Below are 26,423 nucleotides of genomic sequence, written 5' to 3' on the forward strand. Positions count from 1 at the left end.
TAGTAGTACGTTGTTACGTAATCATTAAGAGAACAGGTAAAAATGTTTAAAAAAATCAATCTTCTTTTTTGTAGAAGATATGGACCTATTCGTTACACTAAATGTGGCAACATTTAAAAACATTCTATGCATCCCAATAGTCTGCAAATATTTCATTTTTTGTTGTATCCTTGGAAATGAGAGGGAAAAATCAAAGCCGTGTTGCCGTACGCTATTTGAGGTAAAACGAACATAAAATTACTACTTGGAAATGCTGGAAATAATGAAGAAAATAATTGCAAACCTGATCACAATCGTTCAAAATTATTAGGCCACTGGCTAGTAAAAGACAAATAGTCAAAATCTTTTTTATTATTTAAAATAAATGAGATCAAAGCTGCACCTTTTGGGCCCCTATATCTTCAAATCTAAGAGGTATAGAATTTTTTAATAATTTTTCTCGTTATTTTCTAACATGAATTGACATTGCCTCATTGAGTTGTTCCGCGAATTTTGGGGCACCCAGTATATGAAATAGATTTTACATAATCATATTCTGATATTTGACAATTATCATATTAAAATATTTTCTGAGATACAAATTTCTCCGCTTCTTTTACTTTTTTGTTTTTACAATTATTTGCGTTCTAATACTTTCGTGGGCACACTGTATAAAAAAACAAAGTTTAAATGAACCAGTCGATTTAAAATAAAATAGCAAACAAAGTGCAATTTCTCGAACTCCTAGTGCGGAAAAACAGTACACCAAAATTGTACTTACGGTTATAGGGGTGTTATAAGCAATGGTTGATGCGGAAAACACGCCTGCCCTTCAGGAAATACCCTCTACTAGGAAGCATCATATAGACAGGTAGTAAGTGGGTGCTTAGTGTTAAGGGTTTTTTACAAAAACAAGAGAGTAAACCTCATAGCATTATTTTAAGATGTCGCAGACCTTATGGGAACATCGCCCCCCACCCTGAGGGGGCGGACGCCAACTCGGCACTTTATTATACCTAGGTAAAATTTGCAATAAAGTACAACAGGCCATCTCGGCACCGGTAGCCCATGGATAACCGGCCAACTCGGCACCGCGGTCAAGCCAACTCGGCACTGTCTACCTGGGACGGTCCCTCTTTAATATCCCAACCAGTGATCAGAGTTCTTGCGGGAATATATCAGTGATTATAAAATGAGATGAGGAAATACTTTTTTTTATAATATACAAATATAATGTTATTTTTATAGGACATTTACAATTAAATATTAACTACAAGACTACTAATTAATTATTAATCTTATATCTATTTATCTATATGAAATAGATTTTACATAATCATATTCTGATATTTGACAATTATCATATTCAAATATTTTCTGAGATACAAATTTCTCCGCTTCTTTTACTTTTTTGGTTTTTACAATTATTTGCGTTCTAATACTCTAATTTTTACAAAAATATTAATATTTGGGTGCGTAAGGTAGAACGATTTAAAATAAAATAGTGCGTAGCAAACAAAAATTATGAAGTGTCTATAACCAAAGCCGCTAACGCACCCCTTAAGAACTTAAGTGCAATTTCTCGAACTCCTAGTGTACAGTACACCAAAATTGTACCTGCGGTTATGAGGGTGTTATAAGCAATGGTTGATGCGGAAAAGACGCCTGCCCTTCAGGAAATACCCTCTACTAGGGGGCATCACATAGATAGGTAGTGAGTGGGCGCTTAGTGTCGAGTTGGCCTATCTCTTGGGGTGTCTTTGAAAACTACCTGCTTTTTTTGGTGTCGAGTTGGCCGGTCAATGTTTATTGCTTCTAAGGTTTGGTGTCGAGTTGGCCTAGACCCTTTAAAGCATCCTTAATGAAACAGGTAATTTTACCTACTCCCATGCGGACGAAAAGTAACTCTTTTTCGAACGCACTTTTTCGGTAATTGTATTGCAAATAGTAAATTTCTCGTTTTGTTAGCAAGCTGATAAAAAATATTATAAAAAAACTGTTAATATGTATTAATAAATGTTATTTATTTGAAAAAGTAGATATGTATGTACTTACAAAATAAATTTGTAATTTTTCCAATGACGTTTTTTGCGTGCGGTTGCCTAAAAAATGTAATGTACACCTTGGCCAAAAAGTGCTTTCATGGCCATTCTTCTGTTCTTCTGAAAGTCACTTCAAAAGTGGCATAATGTGAGGTTCAAAAAATCGCCCATTATAATTCCGGCCCAAACATTAAGTGAAAAGTAGTGATGAAAATTGCATTCCCTAACAGCTTGAGGATGTTGGTTAGATATCTGTGTGGCACATATTGAAAATTCCTTCTCTGGTAAATTGAGTGTCACCAGTTGCTAACACAATTAATAAAACATTATGCTACTCGTTTATTTTTGCGAACCCGTTCACAAAATCGAGGTTTGTGCAATAAATTATCGGGTTCCAAATACAAATACAATTGTTGTGCTTTTAGTACAACTCCAAAACACGTTCTTAGGGTTGTAAACGTTTTCGATTCGCTCAGGACGTGGTTTACCATGCTTGTGGGCTGCAGAGCTAGCCCCCCCACTTCAAAAATTTAAATACCACCCTACATTTCAATCACAAAAGAAGACAACTTTTTTAGTAATTGTTTTAGAATTGTAATAAAATTCTTTGATTTTTTTTTTGTTATGTACTATTCCGGACATGGAATCTTGGCCACAACTGACATTTAACTGTCAAATATGTGTAAACTGGTCTTTATTGAATATAACCCAACTTTTGACTCGATAATGCCATTTCCATGCTTTTTTGATGTCACAAGAAAAACTTCAAAGTGATTTTTAATAATTGTCATTTTTTAATGACACTAATGATAGGTTTACATAATTTTTTTTAGACATGTCAAAAAAATGTTGGCCAAGATTCCGTGTCCGGAATAGTAGGTATGTTAATGATTTCTTTTCTGTCCTATTTAGATTTGTACAATAAACTTAAACTCAATGAAAAGAGGCACTTTAGTCCCTTGTGCCTTGCCATATAATTATATCTACATACATTAAGTATATCTAAATATGTCTTAAGATTTAAAAATTTTCAGAGTACTGTTATATCGGGTGTTTATTAAAATATCTCGTCAAAGTTGGCGTTGAAAAGTCGATTGTGAACGCATCATTCGTCAGTCTGTCATCAACTTGCAGATTAAAAACACAAACAACGCAAAAATGAGGTTAGATTTAAACAGATTTATCCGAGTTGTAATGCGTGGTGCGTTCACAATCGACTCTTCAACGCCAATTAGGATTTACGCTTTGTGGTTGCCTGCGTTACATACATTACATAATATAACTTTGTAACCTGTAAAGACTACATATTGTCAATCTGTATGCAACATACCTAACATATTTCCAATTATTTAAGGTTAATAACGGGTTAAGCGATAAAGACTAGGAATACCATTGTTCCACTAAACTGTTAACTTTTGAAGTGAGCCTGAAGCATCACGTCGAGATCGGGATACGGTTGGTTACTGTAACGTTCATAAATTGTGTCATTTGTCTGCGCCTGTACAGAATGTAGACTTATAAATCAGAGTAGTTAGGAGAAAATTCCAGCACACATGTGACGAAACGGCGGCTCCGGGAGTCACGGCTGAGAAGAGATCACTTTGAGCCGCCGCTTGTGGCAACTCACGCGAAAAACTGTCAAGTTTAATGCGGCGGTTTTAAAAATAAGAACGAATTTGCCTGTGCTTTAGTTAATTGACAAATTTGTGAACTAGTGGTTTCACTGGAATTTGTTGGATGATATCAGAGGTTTTTCACCTTTATTGTTCACTTTCAAAATCAACTTCTCACGGAAGACGTCCGCTTTTATTTATTGTCCGCCAGGAGGGGAATAAACAAACTGCTGACAGCTAATTCATGACAACATTCGACGTTTCAATACTTGATTAATGGAGGGCACATCACGAATTTTAATTTATCGCATTTCGAAACAGAAAGATAAAAAAAGTTCTAAACATGGTCAGTACCTACTGTGGTAATAAACTTTATAAAAATAACGAATATACCGGGAAAATTCAATTCCTAGTAAAAATAACTGAGTTTATTGAGGTGTAAGAAACTTGATGTCTTAATTTGCAATTTTGATTTTTCAGTTATAATTATAAATGAAATCCGCACTTTAAGATGATTTTAATAGAGTTAATACTCACAAAACTGTACCTACAAGTTCGTAACATTTCTTTTATTAGTTTATTACCTATTAAACACTTTGTTGGTACGTAGAAAATCAATAAGACTCAATAATAATATGGGAGCAACTTTAGTAAAATAACAATAACTATTTCAGAATTCGTTCAAAATAACAGCATTTTATAATAGCTATTTATGTAATAAATACATAATATAGGTCTTTGTGGACGAATTGAGCAAGCTTGCGAGCGAGGCCAGTAAATAGGGCGAGTTTACAAAGCCTAATTATGTACGAATTAGATATGAAGCTTTATTTTCTATTGTAAAGTTAAATTTCTTTTTGCTGTGGTTACGAAGTTGTTTATTACTATTTATTTGAAAAATAACAGTGTTTATTTTTGAAATACGAGCTAAAATCGTCTTTATTTCTGGTTGTAAGTGAAAGTAAGTGAAAATGCAGCAAAAGCCAAAGAATCTTTACTGTAAAGTTTTATATTAATTCTATTTTTTCCTGATTTAAATAAAATTATGAAATTTAGTTATTTTGACATTAATTTTGAAGTAATACCCAAAATTGACAAGCGTCTGTTTTACTTTCATTATGGACACCGTCCATAAAGAGCTAGTTTACGGACGATAAACAATATCATAAAGCATGAATTATAATACAATAGCGGGCAATAAAAACCATCCATCACTTTTCTGTCACATCAAAATCCAAATGTGTAGTTAATGCTTTAGTGACACTGACATTTAAATGATCTAACTTTTTTTGCTGGCCACTGTACAGTCGAACATAAAATAAATATGTAATATCAAAAAATATTTTGCACGTTATTTTACTTGTGTAATAATTACTAAAATCTACCAATATACCAAAAATCATACTGTTTCGCTCTATAAACAGTATAATTTTTGATTCGCTTGATTTAGCATTAAACAGTAGTTTTAGCTAATTTGTTTATTGGAAACTGTGAAATTGACTTTTAATACTTTTAAAATTAAATTTTAAGTGCATATAAGTAAATTATGAAATATAAAGCGCGCGTCAAAAATTTGGAATAATGGAAATATTTTCGTCCTGTTTGTTTTTTGAAAGAAGCTCAGACCAGTGGCTTTTAATTTTTTAAAAGAAAAATTTTCAGGTAATTTTAGTTAATTTTTTTAAATGGCGTCTCCCACTTTTTTGCAGATTTGGAATACATATTTGGATACATTATCAAATTCTAATGTACAATCGCGGCTATCCAAAAGTGAACGATACCTTGCGAAAATTTCCGTATTTTTCGTTAGATTAAATTAGGCTGTATTCATTGGCGTTCGTGCAGCAGGAGTTGCTATTTTAATAATAAAAAGTTCTAATTAATTTTTAATAAAAATGAATCTCACGCCACAGCAGCCAACGACCAATTTTATTCTAGCTTTGCAGTGGCCCTAGCTATCTGAATCAGAGTGAGATGTCGTTGCATTTTAAAAAAATACTTTCAATAATTTTTTTAACGCTAGTGTCAAACTGTAACATTTTAGGACGCCTATGATTTAAAGTAAAAATCAAACTATTAAAAAAAAAATCACTTTTGGATGGCCGCGATTGTACCACGATGTAGATATGAGAGTGATGATTCGAGAGATATCGATTTTTATAAATGAAAATATGGTGGCAATGAAATTCTGCACAATTTTGAAACTAAAGATCTTTTTCTAGCAAAAATTGCTCGTACTTATTTAAATTCATATTGAATTTAAAATTACAATTTGTGTAATTTCCGGAAATATTTAAGGGAGCATTTTCATTATTTTTAGAATTTGCGTTTATAATACGTCTATAAACGTCAGTCAGTAGGAGTCGTTTATGGCTTTATAAAAATACACTGTACTTTAATGAAATTTTTATCAATATTTCAGTGTATTACACCAAAAAACTTCCAATATTAATGTTCAAACTACTTTTTAGAATCTGCGTCTCTAATAGGTCTATTATTGTTCAATTTCAATTTGGAGTCGTTTATGGCTATCTCTTAAAGCACTCGTAGTTTAATAGATCTCTAAGAAAATTTTTATTAATATTTCAGTGTATTATTGTCATTTACACCAAAAAACTTCCAATATTAATATTCAAACTCTATTTTTTAACATCTGTTGCAGATGTAGTTGCATCTGTTACCTTGAATTACCAATTAATACAAAATTCCCTAGAATTTGAAAATTTAATTTTTTTATTTAAAAATTAAAACAAGGGTGCAAATTTTAAAAAATAACATAAAAAACTCGTTTTTATAAGGGCATTGGCGCACTCGTCCCATACAAAACTCCCCTACGGGTCGTTTTCTACACTTAGGACTCGTGCGCCAAATCAACCCTTATAAAACTCGTTCTTTAATATACTATTTTAACATCTGTTGCAGATATAGTTGCATCCGTTACCTTGAATTACCAATTAATACGAAATTCCCTAGAATTTGGAAATTTATTTTTTATTTAAAAATTAAAACAAGGGTGCAAATTCTAAAAAATAACATAAAAAACTGGTTTTATAAAGGTATTGGGGCCCCTACGGGTCGTTTTCTACACCTGGGACTCGTGCGCCAAATCAACCCTTATAAAACTCGTTCTTTAATATACTATTTCTTGCTCCATAAATTGAATTGGGCTTGATATTTTCCTTCCTTTTTCGGTTTCTACAACAGTGATGCCAATAGCACCAGTTTCTTGGAATTTTCTCGTTTTCTACATCATATGGACGGAATTTCGTGTAGGATTTTATCAGCCACTTCGATTTTATTGCTCAGAGATATGATATGTACCTTTCTGCACACGAAGATGCTTTCCAGCCCCATGTCGCTCCAAGTCCAATATATTCACACCTGGTACATTTGCCAATAATGTAGACGATGTTCTTCAAAACAAATGACCAGTGTATTGAATTTGGTTTGGAAATTGTATAAATTTCGCTATTTCATAAGGAATCTTGGAGATTGTGTGCTTGCCAAATACTTGGTTTACGCATCTGCCACGTTGATAGAAGAACCGTGAATCCTGTACAGTTGTACACGTTTAGGTCGAAGTTGCAAGTTAACCAATGTTGTCCAATTTTTTGATCATTTGTTATTATTACGAATTTTCTTCGTACTTACATTGTTTTTTGTCGAAAAGATCTGAACCACTGATATTATTCTTATAGTCCAGGTCCTGTGTCTCCAAATTATAAAGCTCATCAAATCGGCATGCTCCAACCACCCCAAAAATTGCTACCACTTTCTTTATCAAATAAATTTCATTAGAAGCGTCACTTTCGGAGTTAATAACATTAATAATATCATTTTTTCTCTTGATAGACGCCTTTAAATATTCCATCTTGCAATATCATTATCGTTCTTTCGATTTGGTAGGCAACAACGAACCACACATAAGCCTCTTCAATTGCCCTCATTTTCGATGAAAATAATGTTTCTTCACAAAATTATAGGAAGTTTGTTGTTGAAAAATTTTAACGGGTGGCTAGGTTCTTATAATCAGCCACCTTGTATAATTTTCAGCCGCGATTTTAGTTTTATTTTTCATTACTCGTATTGTCAAATAAATATTAATACGTAGAGAGAAGGAAAAAATTAATAGGTACAATCGATGATGCGTAAGCCTTTTTCTTCGCTTCGGAGACCTTTAACGGCCTTGGTCATCCGCCTCGGCCTTGTCTTGTATCCTTGGCTGAAAAGTTTAGTTACGCATCTGGGAATGTACAGGTCGCAAAACGTAGCTTGATACTTGAGATGCGCAGATAGAATGAAAAATGCGACTTGCAAGAAAGACCGAAAATCCTCCGACGGCTTCATTTACAGCGGATCTCTCCCCATTACTTCCCACAATTTCACTATGCATCCATTTCCCAAGTATGAAGCTACGTTTTGCGACCTGTAAGTAATTATTTTACGCCAGCCACCTATTTTCACTCGTTTCTAGCTTCCTTAACAGACACAATAAGATCAACTTACCGAGTCTGTGCTGGCTCTTATGGGAACAACAAAATAACAGAATTGTTATTGATAACAGCAGATCTGTTATGGATTATAACGGGTAGGTACAAGGGCCTCTTATTAATAATAATAATTATAAGAGAAAAAAAGTTTAAAATGCAATGAACACTGTATTGTGTTGTAAAATCGATAATTCAAAAAAAGTGCTCATAATAGATCGATTAAAAAAAATTGGACCTCTAGTATGTAATGTGTAGGTATATTACACCTTGTACTCCTTGTAGTGTAATAAATATACTTAGTATTAAGTATCAAGGATACGATCGGAAGCATTACAAACATAAAATATATTTTATTAATTTTAAGTTTAATTTCCTTTAATAGCTTACCTACGGTCGATTCCTATGCAAATGATGTCAAATCTAAAGAACAATGAAATGTTTTTATACCCCATTAAATTGAAATTTGCAACAAAATTAATTCACAAAATGAATTTGTACTCTGAAGATGAGAATTCATTAGATATCGAAGAAGATAGAACCAACCGTTACCTACCTACCAGAAACGGTACAGTGTACATCACAAACAGACTACAATAGATTATTATTAGCAATTTTTAGAAAACAGTCTCCTATAATGCAATAACAACAATTTATCACAATAAATTATTCCAGTAAAAAAATATTCACCTTCATAAAAGTGGCCCCTTTTTCGTTTTGATTAGTATATAACAAAAGTCAACACAGTCAATAACATTTGGCAAAATTTTAAACAAGCACAGATGAAAAAATGTGCGGCGTAAAATTTAAAACAAATTCTCTTGACAAATTTTCTTTGAACTTTTTCTAATCTGTTAATATGAGTGATATAATAAGGAGACCAAACTCTACTGTACCATATTCCAGGACAGAACATACAAATGAAGAGTATAACACCATCATAGCTCGAATGTTTGAAAATTCGGAAGCCTGACGTGGGACGAATCCAAACATTCGATTAGTTTTGCAAATAATTTCGTCGATATGATAATTATAAGTTAACCGACGGTCAAGAGTCACATCTAAACCTCAAATACGATCAACATTAAGAAGTACCTAGTTTAATTGAATAATATCGAATAGAAGAAACAAGAACATTCAGTTCTAATCCGTTGTTTTTACGCCAGAATACAACGGCATTTAGATCGTTTTGTAATAAAATAGTGTCATCATTATTCATCACCACTCTGTAAAGTTTAAAATCATCTGCAAACAAGAGTATAAGACTATTCATTATTAGTAATTACGTCTGTCATTAACATATAGTAAGAATAATATGGGGCCTAGATGTGATCCTTGCGGAATCCCAGTTGGAACATTTATACGGGGTCATTATAAATGATTGTCTCATCGCAGTAGGCGCTGGTGACGTACTTGAATGTGCCGCAAGCTTTATAACATGAGTGAGACTAGCATCGCCGATAGGTAGCGCTGCTGGCGGTAGTGTAAATTTGTCTACTAATTTGTCTAACGTTGCGAAGCTAGCGGCACATCCCAAATTTGTGTGGGTTTTCAACGCCAACTGCGATGGGACAATCATTTATAATGACCCTGTACAGGGTGATTCAAGTTTTACCTCCCGCACGATTAACCCTATTAAAAAATTAGTAATTAGCTTCAAACGTGTGCAATCAATTTTCCCGTATCACTTCATTCAGAGCCATAAAATTTAAAAAAATCGATTTTGACAAAAAAAAAAAAATATCCGTGCACACTCATAATTCACAATTGATTCAAAGAACATATTTATGAAATTCGCATCAAAAGAAAAGGATTAGTTTTTGAATTATTCCAATTTTAACATTAGTAACGAAAAATGATCAAGATTTACAACTGCAGTCTAATAAATAAATACCTCTTTGTTGGAAAACATCTGTTGTTCTTTTTTGGAACATTTTGAATTATAACCTGCTAACTTCAAAGTTGCCAAGTAAATGTCAAAAATAATGAAATAAATAATTTCATAGATAGCTCGTTAATTACACGGCAACCCTGATCCAAAGACTTTTTGATCATACCTACGCTATAATAAAATTATAGCTGAACAATCTAAATACTTGCGTTCAGAACTAATTAAGGTATGCTTGTTTAAGACACAGATGAGGTTTTGTTCATATTTGCAAGTTTAATTCACAAGGTTATGTACCAAATACCAATAAGAATACCTCAATCACAAACAACTTCAGACATACCAGGTTTGAACACCCATTACTAGTTCTAAAGCTTGTACATTTAATTTATTAAATACAAATGCATAATATTATAGTTATATTTAATTATATTAATATATAGGTATATATGTTGATCTATCAGTTATTATACCTCAGAGCTTATATTATTTAATTTTTTTTATTTGGTTTCCGAATATGATGATAATTTGGTAACATCTTTGAAAGTGTTTCCATTTGCAGAGTTTGAAGCTGAAAGCCCTTAATTAATATTTTAATTGGTTAAATAATTTAATTTACCCCTGGTCTATCCAGTCCTTCTCTCATTTGACATTTTTCACCATAAATAATAACATTTTCTTTTAATATTTGTTCCTGTGTAACTTTACAACCTGCACCAATAATACAGCCATTAGTAACTGTTACTTTGTTTCCCACAAAGCATTTTGATTCAAAAACATTGCAATTCCCAATTTTTGGTGATTCAATGTGACAGTCAACTTCAAAAACATTATGATTGCCTATTATTAATACAGGGGTGTTTTCTTTATCCTGTTGGTCAAAGGGCAGCCTGTAACAGAAAATATTAAATGTCGGGTCATTTCATTGAATTGAAAATGCACACCGATGAATTATTTTTACTTGTTCTTCAATTAGGCAACATTCTCCAATGATAATGGGTCCGGCCTCAGCCAAGATTGTAGCGCTTGGGTGAATAATTGTACCTGATCCTATGGTAATATCACCTCGTAATTTCGATTCTTCACATACTAAGGCTCCAGGTAAAATTTTTATGCTACAGACATCAGTTATGTATTTGCAAAAGTAATAAATGTTTCTAACTTTACCTGTTTCTGGCCATTGCGTCTTGTGCAAGTAAGAAAATTATTTGAGAGTTTCAGTACAAACATAACCGTACTTCACTTATAGGCGTCTTATAAGTTATCTGTCATTTTGATTTTTGACAGCTGTTGGCTGTAAGCGCTACGGATGAGCGGAACAAGATATGGGAACAAGCGACGGTGAGTAGTTATGGTTTACAACTGTAGAGGGAGCAGTGGCACCAACCACCCATAGACATAATCACCAACTAAGGAACTAAGGTCACAGAATAGAATCAATCAGAAGGCAAAGTCGGCAAAATCGCCTTTGATCTCAGTCAGCCAGCGGCAGCCATTATTATAGAGTAGAATATCAGGTCCGCATTTACAACATGTGAACCCGAGGTTCAGGTCCGGACTCGCATAAATTGTTTTGAGTTATTTGTGCGAAAAGTACATCGAATTACAGCGAGAATCGCCCTCAAATGTCACGTGATTTATACTGACAAATCACAACTCCGAATTGTTTGAATAGCAACCAATCACAATTTAATTAAGCGGAAATTTTCCCTAGGGAAAATTTCCGATATAATTGACCTAGGGAAAAAAATTTTCGGGCGATTCTCTTCCGAATATACCTCGGGACAGATATATATCGCCATAAATTTTTTCTTGCAGTCCAACACTCGTGTTTGTCGCTCAAAATTACCCTCGGGCTGACGCCCTCGTGTAATTTTCTTGCTACAAACACTCGTGTGTGAGGACTGCTCGAAAAAATTTCCGGCAATATATCTGTCCCTTGGTATATTATATATGATAATTTGCACTAGAGCAAAACGGTCGTCAACAAATTACCTTAGATACCAGTTCAGTGCAAATGTCATGACTCATGACTGTCAACGACACACAAAATTACGTTTATTTGTGCTTACCATGTAAATTTTTCTCAGGAAATAGTCTGCCCAAATTCCTCTCGTGCATGTAAAATTGTCTCATAATTTCCTCTCGTGCGCTTCGCGCACTCGAGAAAATTGAATTATCGACAATTTGACATGCATGTAAAATTGTCTCATAATTTCCTCTCGTGCGCTTCGCGCACTCGAGAAAACTAAATTATCGACAATTTGACATGCACTCGGGATATTATTGTGATAGGAGCTTATAAAAAAGTTTTTCCGGAAATGTTACAAAGTACGGAGTCGAATATGAATATAATTAATTAAATTCAAGAAGTATCAAGAATCACACAAATGGAATAGAACGAGGTTTTAATTATTAATAAAAAATAGAAAATAAATAAATAATACTTAACAACGTAATATTTTGTCATCCATATGTGACAATTTCAGTAAAGCATAATTTAGAGTATTTTTTTATGTGACAGAAAAATTACGTTCAAAAGTTAATGAAAGTACCTACAGGCTTTGTTTTCACATTTTTTTGCCGTACAAACCATGCCACCTTTGAGCTTACTCATCTTAATATTATTCATGTATCGCCACCACTGGTAGAAAACCAATTGCGTCAACCGCGGTTATGATACGCTACTGACTTCTACTCTGAACTTATGGCCGCTTCATGTGCGCGGCTTAGATGCGCGGACTTTTCCCGCCCAAGAGAGTTTGTCTTCTGATTGATTCTATTCTGTGCTAAGGTCCCGTTCATAAAATATGGGGAATATCCATATAACTTTATGATCATACTCAATTTCATATAAATGTGCATCTAAGCAAGCCATGAAAATTTGATTTTCTGTTGGTATTAAAGCTAAAGCTAGTGACTTTGACTTTCAAAGTTGCTTGCTCTGCGCGAACCCGATTTGACTATTTTTTCAGTTTTTGTCCATTTTAACATTGCTGATTTCAAAAGCAATGTTACGTCTTTTTACTGATTAAATTAAAGTAATTCTTATTTGTTTTTGTCTTTGTATTTTTACCAAGTAAATATTTATTGGAGTATTGAGGTTGGCCTTCATAAATGTGACTTTTGTAATGTAACTAAATTAAAAGTGCTTTTACAAATGCACAGCTCACTTGATGAACATTTATATGAAATCAATTATATATGGGAATATCACGTGACTGCAGTGTCGCTCCGCCATTATTTGAAAAATGCCATCCTGTGACGTGCAACTTGTTTAAATGACGTCACTGCTTTTTGTGCAATGACGTCATCACCTATTTTTGTAAATGACAACCCTCACTTTTTTCTTCTCTTTTTGATAGACCCTTCTACTATCTAAACGACGAATGAAAAAAATTGGTACCTTACATAACAATTTTTTTGAGAAAATGGCAATTTTGATTTCAAAAATTTAAATTAATTTTTAATGCATTTTTTTTGTATGGGTTTATTTAAAACAGAAGGTTTATTTTAATCGACCAAACAATTTAGAAGATTTATGCAGCGAATTCGCTCTAAAATGGAACGAAAAGGCCTGACATTATTGAGCGCAGTGTACAAAGTGTCGGTAAGTGCCAAATGGTTGGCAGGGAATAATTTCAACATTTGCGTTAAACTTTATTGTTAATCTTAGATGGCTGTTTGTATTTGTTTGAGGTTAGTTAAAATTTTTACATTAAAAATTAAATTAATTTTTTTAAATAAAATTTGCCATTTTCTCAAAAAAATTGTTATGTAAGGTACCAATTTTTTTCATTCATCGTTTAGGAAGGTAGTAGGAAGGTCTATCAGAAAGAGATGAAAAAAGTAGGGGTTGCCATTAAAAAAATTGGTGATGACGTCATTGCGCAAAAACCAATGACGTCATTTAAACAAGTTGTACGTCACAGGATGGCATTTTTCAAAATAAAATCGACCTGTCCGAGCGATTTTCCAAAAAACATCACATAACGCTACTATGAATTTTGTTCCAAACTTTATGTTAACTCTGTATAATGTCATGTTTCAACGAGAAAACTATTTTATTAATAAAAGATTATAAAAACTAAGTGGTCTGAGAAGGGTTCCACTAGTCGTCTTCCCATATCTGGTCGTTCTCAGAGAACTACAGCACGTGTAGAACATCCTCTAAAAATTGCGGTTTTGAGGGACACATTTTTCACTACTCGGCTCGGGACATTGGAAATTATTGTCTGAGAGGTTACAACGTAGAATTTCCAAGGCATTTGATTTTCACAAATTAAGAAGTTTTTGGACTTCGTTCATACAGCCATATACAGGTGTTCCAGAACTCGCTTCGCAGAGAAAAGAGCAGAAATCTTCATAAAAAGACAAATAAATAATCTCAAAGAAATTGTTTTCTAGCTTGAACGGTATTCAAGAAAAGAACATTTTAATTCGACCAATCAAAGCGTTTTAAGCCATCCAGGTGTATTTTCCGTAATTGTTGCTAGGTTGCATATTTTATTACGTTTTCAATAAACTGACCGGCTATGAAACTTTTGAGAAACGGCAGTGTCAAAATTTCATTCAAATCCCTTCAAATCGCTTTAGTACCGCCGTCGTGCTCAACCGTGCTCTTTCATGATGTATTCTGCAACTGATTATGTGGAAATGTTGATAATTTACGGAAAATGTGGACGGAGTGCTAGAGAGGCAGGAATAATCCCGATCACAAAACGATTCTCAGTGTAATCGCACAAACAGTCGAGATAGATTAAATTTTACCAAACAGCAAGGAGATTGGTGATGCTACCAGGAGGACTGTACGCACCGTTAAGAACGAGGAGGCAATTTTAGATGCTCTATTTTCAAGAGCATTTCAAGAACGATTTTCTATAAATTTGTGAGCTGGTCTATTAGGGAATCGTATGGTATGTTTTCAATAGAAATTAGTTTACATGTCATATAACTTTCTCTTTTTAGGTTTGAATTTCCTGCGCGGTGAACGGGAGACATTTACGCAGAATTTTTGAACGCAGAACTACTTCCCAATTTGCTTCAAGATGTTCCACTTTTTTTCAGGTTTCAACACACTGGCGCACCACCACCATCAGTCGATAAGTTCGAGAAATGTTGGATGAAACAGTATCCCCATCGATGGATAGGTCGTGGCGGTCCACGACACTGGCCTGCGTGGTCCCCCGAATTAAATCATCTGGGTTTCTTTCTTTGGAGCCATATTAAAAATATTGTATACAGGAATCCTATTGCTACAGAAGAACAACTCAGGGGTCGCGTTCAGGAAACTTTTGCTACAATTACTTCTGAAATGGTTACGAATTCTAAACTTTTGTCTTTTGCGATTGGCATGGTTATGCTTGCAAAGAATGGGGGCCACTTTGACCACTTGCTCTCACTGTATTTATTTTTCGTTTCATGAACACTTTTGGCTTATGTTATACCTTTTCTCCTGTTCACGTGCATTAGAATAAAAAAGGTTCTTTTCAAAACCGCCATTTGTTGTTTTATTTAAAAAAAATGAAAATAGATTCACATGATTGATGGCGAGTGTGACATCTTGAATGACATCCACCTTAACCTAACATGTTGATGTTTTGACGCTTTGGCAGGAATGTCATCCTGACAGTGTGATTATATACGCTTAGCAACCCATTCTATTTACATAACACCTGGAGTTCCCTTTCTGGAATTGGTGCATCTTAAACGTCTCATAACTCTGTCATGCAAGCCATTAATTTGTCTTCGCTTGCATTCTTGAGATCTAAATTGTCGTCGGCATTGGTCAGTTTTCTCTGGGGAGCGAGTTCTGAGACACCTGTATACAGGATGCCCAAAAATTCGGGGAACAGCTTAGCAGTAGGTACGTTGTTAAGTTGTCATTAAAATATCAGGTAAATGTTTAAAAAAAAATCTTTTTTGTAAAAGATAGAGACTAAATCTGGCAACATTAAAAAATATTCTATATATCCCAATAGTCTTCAAATATTTCATTAATGTCCGACTGTGTTGTTATTGAACGATAATGACACAGATTTCTGATACGTTATTATACTAAGGACAACGTAACATTTTATCTGCCCCGCCCATTTCATTTTCTTAGTTACCAATCAAATAGGTTGTTAAGACGATCTGATTTACACAGTAAAAATTTCTGACATTCGAATTGTCTTAATGACATTTTATTTTTTAGAACCTAAAACAATAATTGTGGACTTGACAGCAAAATTCTAACCTTAACTTTTTTACGTGGCAAATGTGATGAAAAGTTGTACAGATTGAATCTGGCTTTGATTCTGATTGGTCAATTTTAGTGGGCGGAGCAGATAAAAAGTTATAACGGCAATACTATAGAGACATAATCTCCTAGGGCATTATCTTCAAATAACAAGCTGTAAGGCGTTATAAGCTCGTTGTTGCTTAGTTACGACCAAATTTTGACTGATTGGTATAAATTAATAAAATCATTGTCAATCCAAAAACACACGAAACTAGTCGGACATTAGTGCTTATTCACAATGGACATGTAAGCTTGACATAAGGCATAAGAAATTCATGATACATGCAGTGGATATACTATTAATTTTTACGTAACTTATGAGAAGTGAGGTCAGTGAACATTATTCTTGTGTACTATGGCGTACAATAAATTTAGGCCGGCAAATTTCTGACATTTCAAAAAAGTCAATGCAAGCGACCATTTATTGTCATTATGACTGATGTGTCAGTTTGTCAAACTGAAGGTTTTCAAGCTTTTTGGCGTTTCCTTCGCCTTTTTCGTAACTTACAGATCATGACGCACTAGCATAACTGATTTGTAGTAGCACTTCTCTCTGGTGCACGCTACTTTTCCCAATTTTAATTTTGATTATCGCTGTCACGATGACAAGAATGACAAAAATCGAAAATGGGGTTAGTTGAACATAATGCCAGCTTCACATTTTGATGTCAACTCAATGACAGGCCGGCCTAAATTTATTGTCCGCCATAGTACAAAAAGGCATGAAGAATCATATTCGAGTTATATGGACACATAAATTACTTTCCAATTGCCCAAATTTTTAGGTATCTCTTATGTATTTCTTATGTCTTATGTCCATTGTGAATAAGCACTAAAACGTTGAAGGCACTACGGGTGGCCGGAAGCCCTCGGGTTTCATTCTGCCGACTTCGCGCGTTATCAACCTTATAACACCCTTGATACCTTAATAACTATTTTGTTGTACCTATCCATGGAAATAAGAAAGAAAAATCAAAGCCATGTTGCCATACGTGATTTGAGGTAAAACCGACAGAAAATCACTTCTTGGAAATAGTCGAAATAATGAAAATAATGAAGTAAATAATTGCAAATCTGATTACAATCGTTCAGAATTATTATTATAGCATTGACTAGTAAAAAACAAATAGTCAAAATGTTTTTTAATAAAGGTTTTTTTTTTTTTAAATTTGGCATCAAAGTTGGCGTTGGAGAGGCGATTGAAAACGCCCCACTGGTGTAAAAGCGTAAGATTTAAACAGCTGATCCTTGATCCGTTATCCATTTACAATCGACTCTTCGACGTCAACTTCGACTGCAAATTTTAAAAAACATCCGTTATTTGAAATAAATAAGATCAAAGCTATACCTTTTGAGCTCTCATATCTTCAAATCTAAAAGATATAGAATTTATTTATTATATTTCTTATGATTTTCATGAGTTAACATTGCCCCACTGAGTTGTTCCGCGAATTTTGGTGCACCCAGTATATCTGTCGTTAAATTTGAGACGTATGAGGGTGAGACGAGTACGTGGAGAACGCCAACATTTATAATTTATGAATTAAAAATGTGTGGGCATTCGACTCAGTAATTTAATTTTCCACAAGACATCATAGGGTCATCTCATTTCAAACATCCGTCACAGACTAAACGACTGCATAAAAAATTGTGATGTAGCCGCTCATTATTGAATAACGTTTTAATTTGACATGTTTTTAATTCGTTATTTTAATTACATATCATTTTATTTCATTTACATAATTATCCGTTCACTTGACATCCGTACTGTCAGGCTGACAAGCTGTTGGTAATATTTAAAATCCCTATTATGCTAACTTGGTAATTTACGTACAATAATGTTGCCACATTGGAGAAGTATCGTGCGTTCAAATGAAATCCTGGGCTGGGAAGGCGTTGGAAACCGTAAATTGTTGTGGTTTTTTAAAGCGTAGATTAATTAATACTTTATTTACATTTGAAGTGTCAAAAAGTGACGACCAAAGTATTTTGGCCGCGATAGTACTGTCGCGAGCAATAAATTTTGGTCGTCAATGTCATTTCAAAATTTGGTTAGATTGTCACAAATTTAAAAAATTTCCCTGCCTGATTATCCCCACGTCAACAAAGTGTCAAAAAATTGAGAAAAAAATGACAATTAATGTCATACAACATGATGGTAGGTTATGATATTTACGACTGTTTTACAATGGAGCATTTTTTATTGCGTCAAAGAATGACCTTGATGACCAAAATTTATTGCTCGCGACTGTACATTCGACCAGTTTGGATAAAAAATGACACTAACAGTGCGGATGTCAGGTGAACGGATAATAAACACATGCGAAAAATTCACTGAAATCGGTAAACGCCTTTTAGGTGTTCCTATTTTTATGCCAAGCAGTATACGAGATGAAACAGTGATTCACCGGTATAAACACTACTTTTTAAAAGTACATTCAGAATAGGTGCACATAACATAACTAGTCAATTGAATTGTAAATGGTAATAGATCACCTTTTGTCAGTTAGTTTTCTGGCCTGTTGGGAAATTTCTCTAAACCGTGTGCTGCATTGCTTTTCTCGTGTAAAAATATACGTAAATAGGTAACAGTCATTGATATTGATATTGTCGCAGATATCGTATCGCAGAATGTTCGCATCGATTGATAACCCAATCCAAAATTACGAGAAAAATGTTGTTATTTTATAAAGGAAATTTTATTAAGTATTAATAATTCCTTTAAAAACACTATTTCTGTAAATTATCATTTATTTTTTATTACACCTACATCTACTTTTTTACACGACTCCACGTTCGGAGTTTATTTACGGATTACGGACAACACTGAAATCAAGCACTGAAGCTATGAAGTGTGGCAACGTTAAGTCGGCTACTCACTACGTGCTACTTGGCGAGTGACTTGACTTGAACTAAACTTGGCAAGTACTTGTGCAAGTTCAAGTAAAGACGTACAGATTACGCGCTTTACTTTTGAAGTTTAAGTTGGTCGGGAAGTGCAAGTTGGAAGACAATTAGTTGTCAAAATGCTCACATCTGATGAAAACTCATTTTGTATGCGTTTCCAAGCATCAAACATTTCGTTTCGATTTTTATGCAGCTTGTGTGATGGATCCCAAATGACAGGCTCCTTCTAATAAATGTCCAAGAAATTTAAAGTCATTGTATTGCTCCACTCCATTATTTACAATTACGTTAATTAGATACACTGCACAGTTGATACAATTTTTAATCACAAACACAATGTCTGTCACCACTCCCAGTTTTAATAATCTCATCGAAACTGGATTTTTTCGCTGACGTGCTACATCGCAAAGCCCGCGTAATGTAGAGCGCATATTATGGAAATACTTGACTCGTGCTCCTTTGACTCGGGACCATCTTCCGACACAGCTCGGGAAGTGCAAGTACTTGGCCGAGTCCATGCCAAGTTGCATACACATTACTTGCTACTTTCCAATCAAATAAATACTCAAAATTTAGATTCTCATGGTTACAAAAAATAGAAACTAGTTAATCACACAAAACGACTCGTTTGGTAAAAATTGTGGGGCAAAAAATCTTGGAATACTGTCACGAATTTTACAAAATGTTATAAAGAAAAGTTTCATAAATTGGCGAGTTCTTTCACTGGTTAAAATTAACACACGTATATCAGAAACACCCTGTATAAAATTCAGGAAATATTTCTAAAGAGATTCCTACATGATAATATTTTCTGCAATTCTTTTAAGTCTTCTCGAACAAGTTACAAAAATAAATTATTTACCTATAATATTACAACAAAAAATACAATATGAAATTATAAGTATAAATGTACTCGTAAGTTTAAAAATTAAAAAAACTGATAATGTTATGAATGCATCAAAGAGAAAAATATTTCGTTCTACAAAAGAATTTCTTTACGAAATTTGTAAGAAAAAACGGTTTGCACTAGTAAAGTCGAATAGAAGAATTTAAAAAATTTAAATATGTAAAATAAGAACAACAATAATCAATATTGACGACTATTTAAACACTGAAAATTTTACATAGGAAATACTTTTTTTCAACCAACAGAAATAGATATACATTGCCTGCAATTAATATTTTCCTACTTTGTACTATTACACATGCAAAAAACAATTTGACAGACCTAAAAGCGAACTTCCAGAAAGTAGGTCAGACCTTATTCCTCGTTGTATCTGAATCCGTTCATAAAGAGAGCAACTCCATGACAGTGTAAAATATATACTGTCGACGGATAGCTCTCTTCATTTTCGAATTGCTCAATATTTTTTGTAAAGTGTCTAGAAGTAGCCTGAAACACAATACACAAATACTTCATTGATCAAAAAATGAAAATTAAATTTATCAGAAATACAACACCACATAATATCCTGAATGTTGTGGGAGCCCGTAGTTTCTATGCTAATTCCGGTTAGTCTTCTCTACCAGCATAATTGCTACCTATTTTCACCTGTATCCAACAATGTTTGTTCTTTCTGTTAACACCAAGACCTGTTTTAAACTACTGAGCGTCACAATTATACAAAATTTGTTTAAATCAGCTCAACAAAACCATTCTGTCTTCTTACGAAAAATAATGGAAGCTGTTTAAACTATTTTTATTAAGTTATAAATATATATGTACCAGATAAAAAAGTTCATAGTTAGTGTTGGTGCCTACGTTCATTCAAATATTTACTCAAGATAACAGATTATTTATTGAAGAAACTAATGTGCTTATCTTGAAGATGTTTGGTGTTGTTGCAACAATAGAGCAATAAAGTAATTAAAACATTATAAAAATGTTATACATGAGACAATATGTTAACAAATTCATGGAATTATTTCAGTCAGTGCAAATATTTTATCATAGTATGAAACGTGTGTCATCATTATTGCAAGCAAAAAATAGGGGGGAAATTAATCATTTCTGATACTTATCAGAGTACGGGCAAAACTACAAATATGTACTTCAATATAAGTAATAATAAGTTTTAATATTGTTATTTATTACTATATGTCCGTTGTCTATAGTCGCAAGCAAATGGTATAGGTATACTCGTACATCTAACAATAAGGGTAGTGTGGTAACTAATTACATAAACAGATATCCGAGTACATATGTGTATAATATATACCTGCTCTATTTTACAAAAACAAGTAATAGAATATAGCAACGGGAATATTTTTCCACAATAGATGTGATAACACTATCAGTGTTTGCATTTGATAAGAATTACTTACTTTTAACCTCATTATTATGGACATTTTTATAACAAATTCGCATCGACATAATTCTCAAAAATTAACTTTTGTAGTGAAATATTTCTTGGGACTTTACAAAACTGATGTATTAACACACTCTGAACAAAAACACGCTTAGAAACTCCTTATTATTAACCGCGGTTTATGACTGATGTTTCAATAGATTTATTGCCAATAATCTTTTAAAACTCTCAGTTCGAGGCTCATTTAAAACGCAAATCTTATTGAGAAAGTTTGTGTTTGTATTTGATTGCACAAAAGAATGTCATTTTCATTATTACAATTAGCATGTTGTGGTTTATTTTCATTTTTACTTGCATGTTGCGAAAAAATTACCAAGTGCTCTTCACGACAATTGGATAAATATTTGTTTCAATTTTATAAAAGTAATGCAAATATTTAAGCAGTAACATAAATAATACGTTTGATATTAAGTTCAATTGAAAATTATTAGAGGTGAATGATGATAACATAAAACTGAAATAACTTTTCAATGATCAATGATATTTTTAGGAGGGAGTGGATTGCACCAAAACTATCTAACCCAAGGAAGAAATTAATACGTTATTGTAAAGAAGTAAAATATTATAATCTACCTACATACCACTTGCGCCGCCATTATCTGTCGTTTTGGGTTAACACCACGTGAAGTTTCGTCTTCGTGGGAGTAGCACCTGTGGGTACTTGACACGTAGCTCCGCATGTATATATAACCATTATGACGTCACTCCTTATCATTAACACCTGTAGTGGGGCAATTATATTGCTATACTTTAAGGTAGACTATTTACATACGTTAATTTTTTAAGTCACAAACAAATATCAAGAATTATGAAAATTGGGTTAATTTAGAGACCTTCCTACCTCAACTAAATTGTTTGGATAGTTAAACTAGTTATTATAAAGATATGTTTAAAAAATCATAATAGGAAATGTGATAACTTAATGTAAAGTTCAATTACAGTCGAAACAAAAAAAATCTCAAAATTGCAATAGTGAATAGATAGAGTTTCGATTTGCAAGGAGAATTTATTTGTTAAGATATTTTTTGGTATGGTATTATATGAGATAAATAATTTTAAATTTCATCAGTGTTAACATAGGAACGTAATCATCTTAGTAATAATTCCAACAATTAGTCGACAAATAATTACATTAAAATACCTTATTTGTTTTTTGAGTACATTGTTATATATAATTTTTGTGAACATTTCATTAAAACTAGTTAGGCTTTCGTCGTTGCTTACATTATTTGCTCCTTAAAGATAATTGTGTTGCACCTTGTGAAGTAATGATTCTCAGTTCTTTATCAGGAATCTTTAGCTCTGTGTAAATATTAATATTAATTTCAACACCATTGTCATAATTCGTGTAAACATTTCTTAGCTATGTACTTAGATAGAAATAAATTAATTCACTAAGTCGGTGTAGGAATTTTTCTCCATGTAATTATAACAAATGGTAACATATAAAAACAATTTTTAATTAAATGAAAGAAAATGTAGTAGACATGATTTTATCGATTCAGTTCTCTTGAAACTAATCCTCGATTTATGATCAAGGTCAATTATTTCGTTCTTTATTTAAGCCGTGATAAAATTTTCACCATATTTTATCAAAATTAGCGTCATTATTAAGGGGGACGTTATATATATCATAATTAGTGGAACTTTTTCTAAACCGGCGCATCCACCATAATCACTATTTACGGCGGGTTGTTAGATTATTCTCAACTTTATACAAAATTTAATAAATAGATACCCGATACATATTTCAAATCAAAATCAATTTAACTAGATTCTTTTTGTATAAAAAGGGGAATGGTGGACCATTCGCTTTAGTTATGTAACGAAAAAAATTTACCGTTTTATTCACTTTTATTTACTGTTTCAGACGCTGAATCCCTTCAAAATGATTCGAAGGGATTAGAGACGTGGTGTACTAAAAATGAAATGGACCTCAATGCCACAAAATGTAAAGTTATAAGTTTCGGAAGATCTAGAACTAAAATATTATATAGTTACGAAATTAATGGTACGATGTTAGAACACATTGCATCTTAGCTCACTGGAGTCACACAGAATTTATGCGTACGTAAGTTTTTTGCATGGGATATTGAATGGTCTGGTCGACTGCCCTGAATTAGGAAGTAAAATTAGCCTGTACGAAAATTGTACAAGTTTAAGATCAAGAGGTCCGTTTGTCATTCCATTCAATAGAACATCCTATGGAGTAAATTCGCCGGTGTCCAGGTTATCAAAAATAGGGAACTCCTGGACTTTTGAAAATTTGATGCTTCCACAATCACAGTTTAAAGTGCTAGCGAGGAACATGTACCTCAATGACTTTCAGTAAGTGTAAACTGTTATTATTAGTTAAAATGAAGTTAAAATGAAGTTTGTAATTTAAGTTTTTCTTTTAAGCGGAAAGTGGATACGGCTACAATGTTAATTTCTTATATTAAATAGGCTTAAGCTGTAGTTAGCGTAATAAATAAATAAGTTTCACTTATGATTAACTTATGATCAAATAATTATTATAAGAGTTATGACTACGAGCAAAAATATTAAGAAGACTTTTGGAAGTTACATCCTTTTAGAGCAAACAGAGAATTTTAGTTTATTATTGTTTACGTTTAAAATCAAATTATAGTGTGTCGTTCACCGAGAATGTAATGATAATACCGGGTGATCAAGAAGGACTGTTTAAGTTGGCAGTACAATTAAGAAAATTTTTTAATTCGGTTATTTATAACACTGCAACCGGATATGTTTTGTTGGTTTATTTGACAAATATCTGACGTAGGTATAGCATTAACAACGACAAGCCATCAACAACCGAAAGTTACTCCTGTTATACGATTTAAAATACAATTCAGTGTTACCAACTTAAACAGTCCTATTTGATCACCCCGTATAATAATGAATGTATTATTCACGAGGTGAACTTTACGTCGCGTCGCGAGCCCTAAACGAGTCTGTATTCATCGGGGCGAGTATACTGATTACACGCAATTATTTTCGTCATTTTCAATTAGTTCACAGATATTGAAAGTTTACAGTTCATTTTGCATTTAGAAACTTTTAAAATTTATGAACTCAATTATTCTAAAACAAAAATTTCTTTACTGTAAAGTTATTTTTATCAAATGTATCATTTACGTATGTACGGGGCGATCAAGATCAAGTGTTTGTGTTTTTTACAAATTTTCCATAGTGTGAAAACTTCTTACCAAAGATAGGTTAGAATTATGGTCAAAGTTCAATGTCATTTTTAAAAATCATTTGACAGGTAGACAATTAATTGACAAATGGACAAAATCAAATTTACATTAGGAAAATTTTTGTTTTCCGTTTTTTTTTTTGGAACCAACTGTACAGTCGATGGAGACAAGAAAAATGTCAACTTTTCATTTCTTACGTCAGACATAATGACATTCCTTGTGTCAGACTTAACCTATTTGAAAAAGCATGCCATTAAAAGTCTGAAAAACCTGATTTACAGTCGTTGACCAAGATAAAATGGGACAAAGTAAATTTCGATTGTCTGATTCGATATTTTTGCGATATTCAGGAAACAAAAGTGTGAAATATTAAAAAGAAAGAATTCTGTGGGCATTTATTTTTGTTTATAACCTGTTCACGTTGGATTGAACATCAGTGGTGCAAATCGCACACATTTAGCATTAACTTTCATATGAGTTGTCATAGTAACAGGTCAGTCATTTGCCACTGCACTTGCATCACTGATGTCAATCCAACGTGAACAGGTATTATTATTCATGGGTATTAATTTGAGAATAAAACGTTTTAATTTACAATAGCAAATCCATGTTCGTTTTCCTACTTTAGAGAACCAAATACAAATGAACAAGTTTACCGACAGTTTTCAAAAACTCACAATCATCTCATTGAACATAGTGACAATGACAAGGTGACAAGTAAAAAAACACAACCTAACTTTTTGTAGATCAATCGTCAAGTCAATCGATCAGTCAGTATTTATCTGATGCACTAGATAACCATTCCCAAGTTGATGTAGTTTATACGGATTTCACGAAGGCCTTCGACAGGATTGAATGGTCTTTTGTTGATTAAATTGGAGTCATTCGGTTTTTCGGACAGTCTTGTGTGGAGCTAATAAGGAGTTATTTAAGGGCTCGATTTATCTACGTGAGAATGAATGGGTATGAATCTAAATCTTTTAAGCAGGAGTCCGGGGTTCCGCAGGGTTCGGTTTTGGGTCCACTGTTTTTTAATATATTTATAAACAATCTGGTAGATGATCTGGACGTACCGCACCTCTTGTTTGCTGATGACATGAAGATTTACCTTACGATAGACTCGGTTGATGATGCTCTTCGGCTGTATTGAGGACATCTCTAGAATGTTATGTTTAGTTTATTTTCTATTTTAATTTGTTGTTTTGTTGTTTTTTAATAAACATACATATCTAATTACATGCATCGTACAGACCTTTAATAATTATACCTATCAACATCTTGGTATCAATTGCATTTTTATTTAAGTACTTAAAATGAATAAATCTGCTGAAGCCTCCTCTAGTTCACTAAATAGTGGAATAAATATTTTAGAGAAGTACTAGGACACTATACACCTTTACCGGTCAAAGTGCACATAAGAGATAATTTACGCACATTGGCCGTTTCTGCTGGTCATTGTACACATAAGCCGGTAGATGTGCACATTGACCCTTTTTGGACTCTTACCGTAACATATACACCTCAAATGAGGAATAAATGATTAAAATTTTATCATGAACAACGAACTTCTTCGATCTTTTAACAGGTACATTCTTTTGTCCTGTGTGTAGCAAAGTTAATGGTTAGGTGACACTTATTTAGACATTGATTTCCTT

The 26,423-nt window shown here is 33.2% G+C and overlaps 1 protein-coding gene and 2 long non-coding RNA genes across 3 annotated transcripts; 2 read left to right on the forward strand and 1 right to left on the reverse strand.

Annotated features, from left to right (window-relative positions):
• Positions 1-10,375: 10,375 nt before the first annotated feature.
• DCTN6-p27 (dynactin subunit 6) lies at positions 10,376-11,359 on the reverse strand. The gene is made up of 4 exons (XM_069036908.1): positions 11,177-11,359; positions 10,954-11,124; positions 10,629-10,899; positions 10,376-10,580 (listed from the first exon to the last, which is right to left on the reverse strand). The coding sequence occupies exons 1-4, from the start codon at positions 11,188-11,190 to the stop codon at positions 10,500-10,502; spliced, it is 537 nt and encodes a 178-aa protein (XP_068893009.1). The 5' UTR covers positions 11,191-11,359; the 3' UTR covers positions 10,376-10,499.
• Positions 11,360-13,374: 2,015 nt separating this feature from the next.
• Positions 13,375-15,510, forward strand: LOC138122653 (uncharacterized). Its single transcript, XR_011156574.1, has 2 exons — positions 13,375-14,925; positions 14,978-15,510. It is a non-coding gene; the product is annotated as an uncharacterized lncRNA (long non-coding RNA).
• A 5,353-nt stretch (positions 15,511-20,863) lies between these two features.
• On the forward strand, positions 20,864-26,004 carry LOC138122649 (uncharacterized). Its single transcript, XR_011156570.1, has 3 exons — positions 20,864-22,001; positions 22,059-22,874; positions 23,439-26,004. It is a non-coding gene; the product is annotated as an uncharacterized lncRNA (long non-coding RNA).
• The last annotated feature ends 419 nt before the right edge of the window (positions 26,005-26,423 follow it).

The sequence above is a fragment of the Tenebrio molitor genome, chromosome 2, assembly GCF_963966145.1.
Source record: "Tenebrio molitor chromosome 2, icTenMoli1.1, whole genome shotgun sequence".
Classification (NCBI taxonomy): Eukaryota; Metazoa; Arthropoda; class Insecta; order Coleoptera; family Tenebrionidae; genus Tenebrio; species Tenebrio molitor.

Coding starts and splice junctions, on each gene's coding strand:
- DCTN6-p27 (XM_069036908.1), bottom strand. Junction 10,900..10,953: donor CAAGTAAAAATAATTCATCG/GTGTGCATTTTC, acceptor TTTCTGTTACAG/GCTGCCCTTTGACCAACAGG. Junction 10,581..10,628: donor AAGGACTGGATAGACCAGGG/GTAAATTAAATT, acceptor AAGGGCTTTCAG/CTTCAAACTCTGCAAATGGA.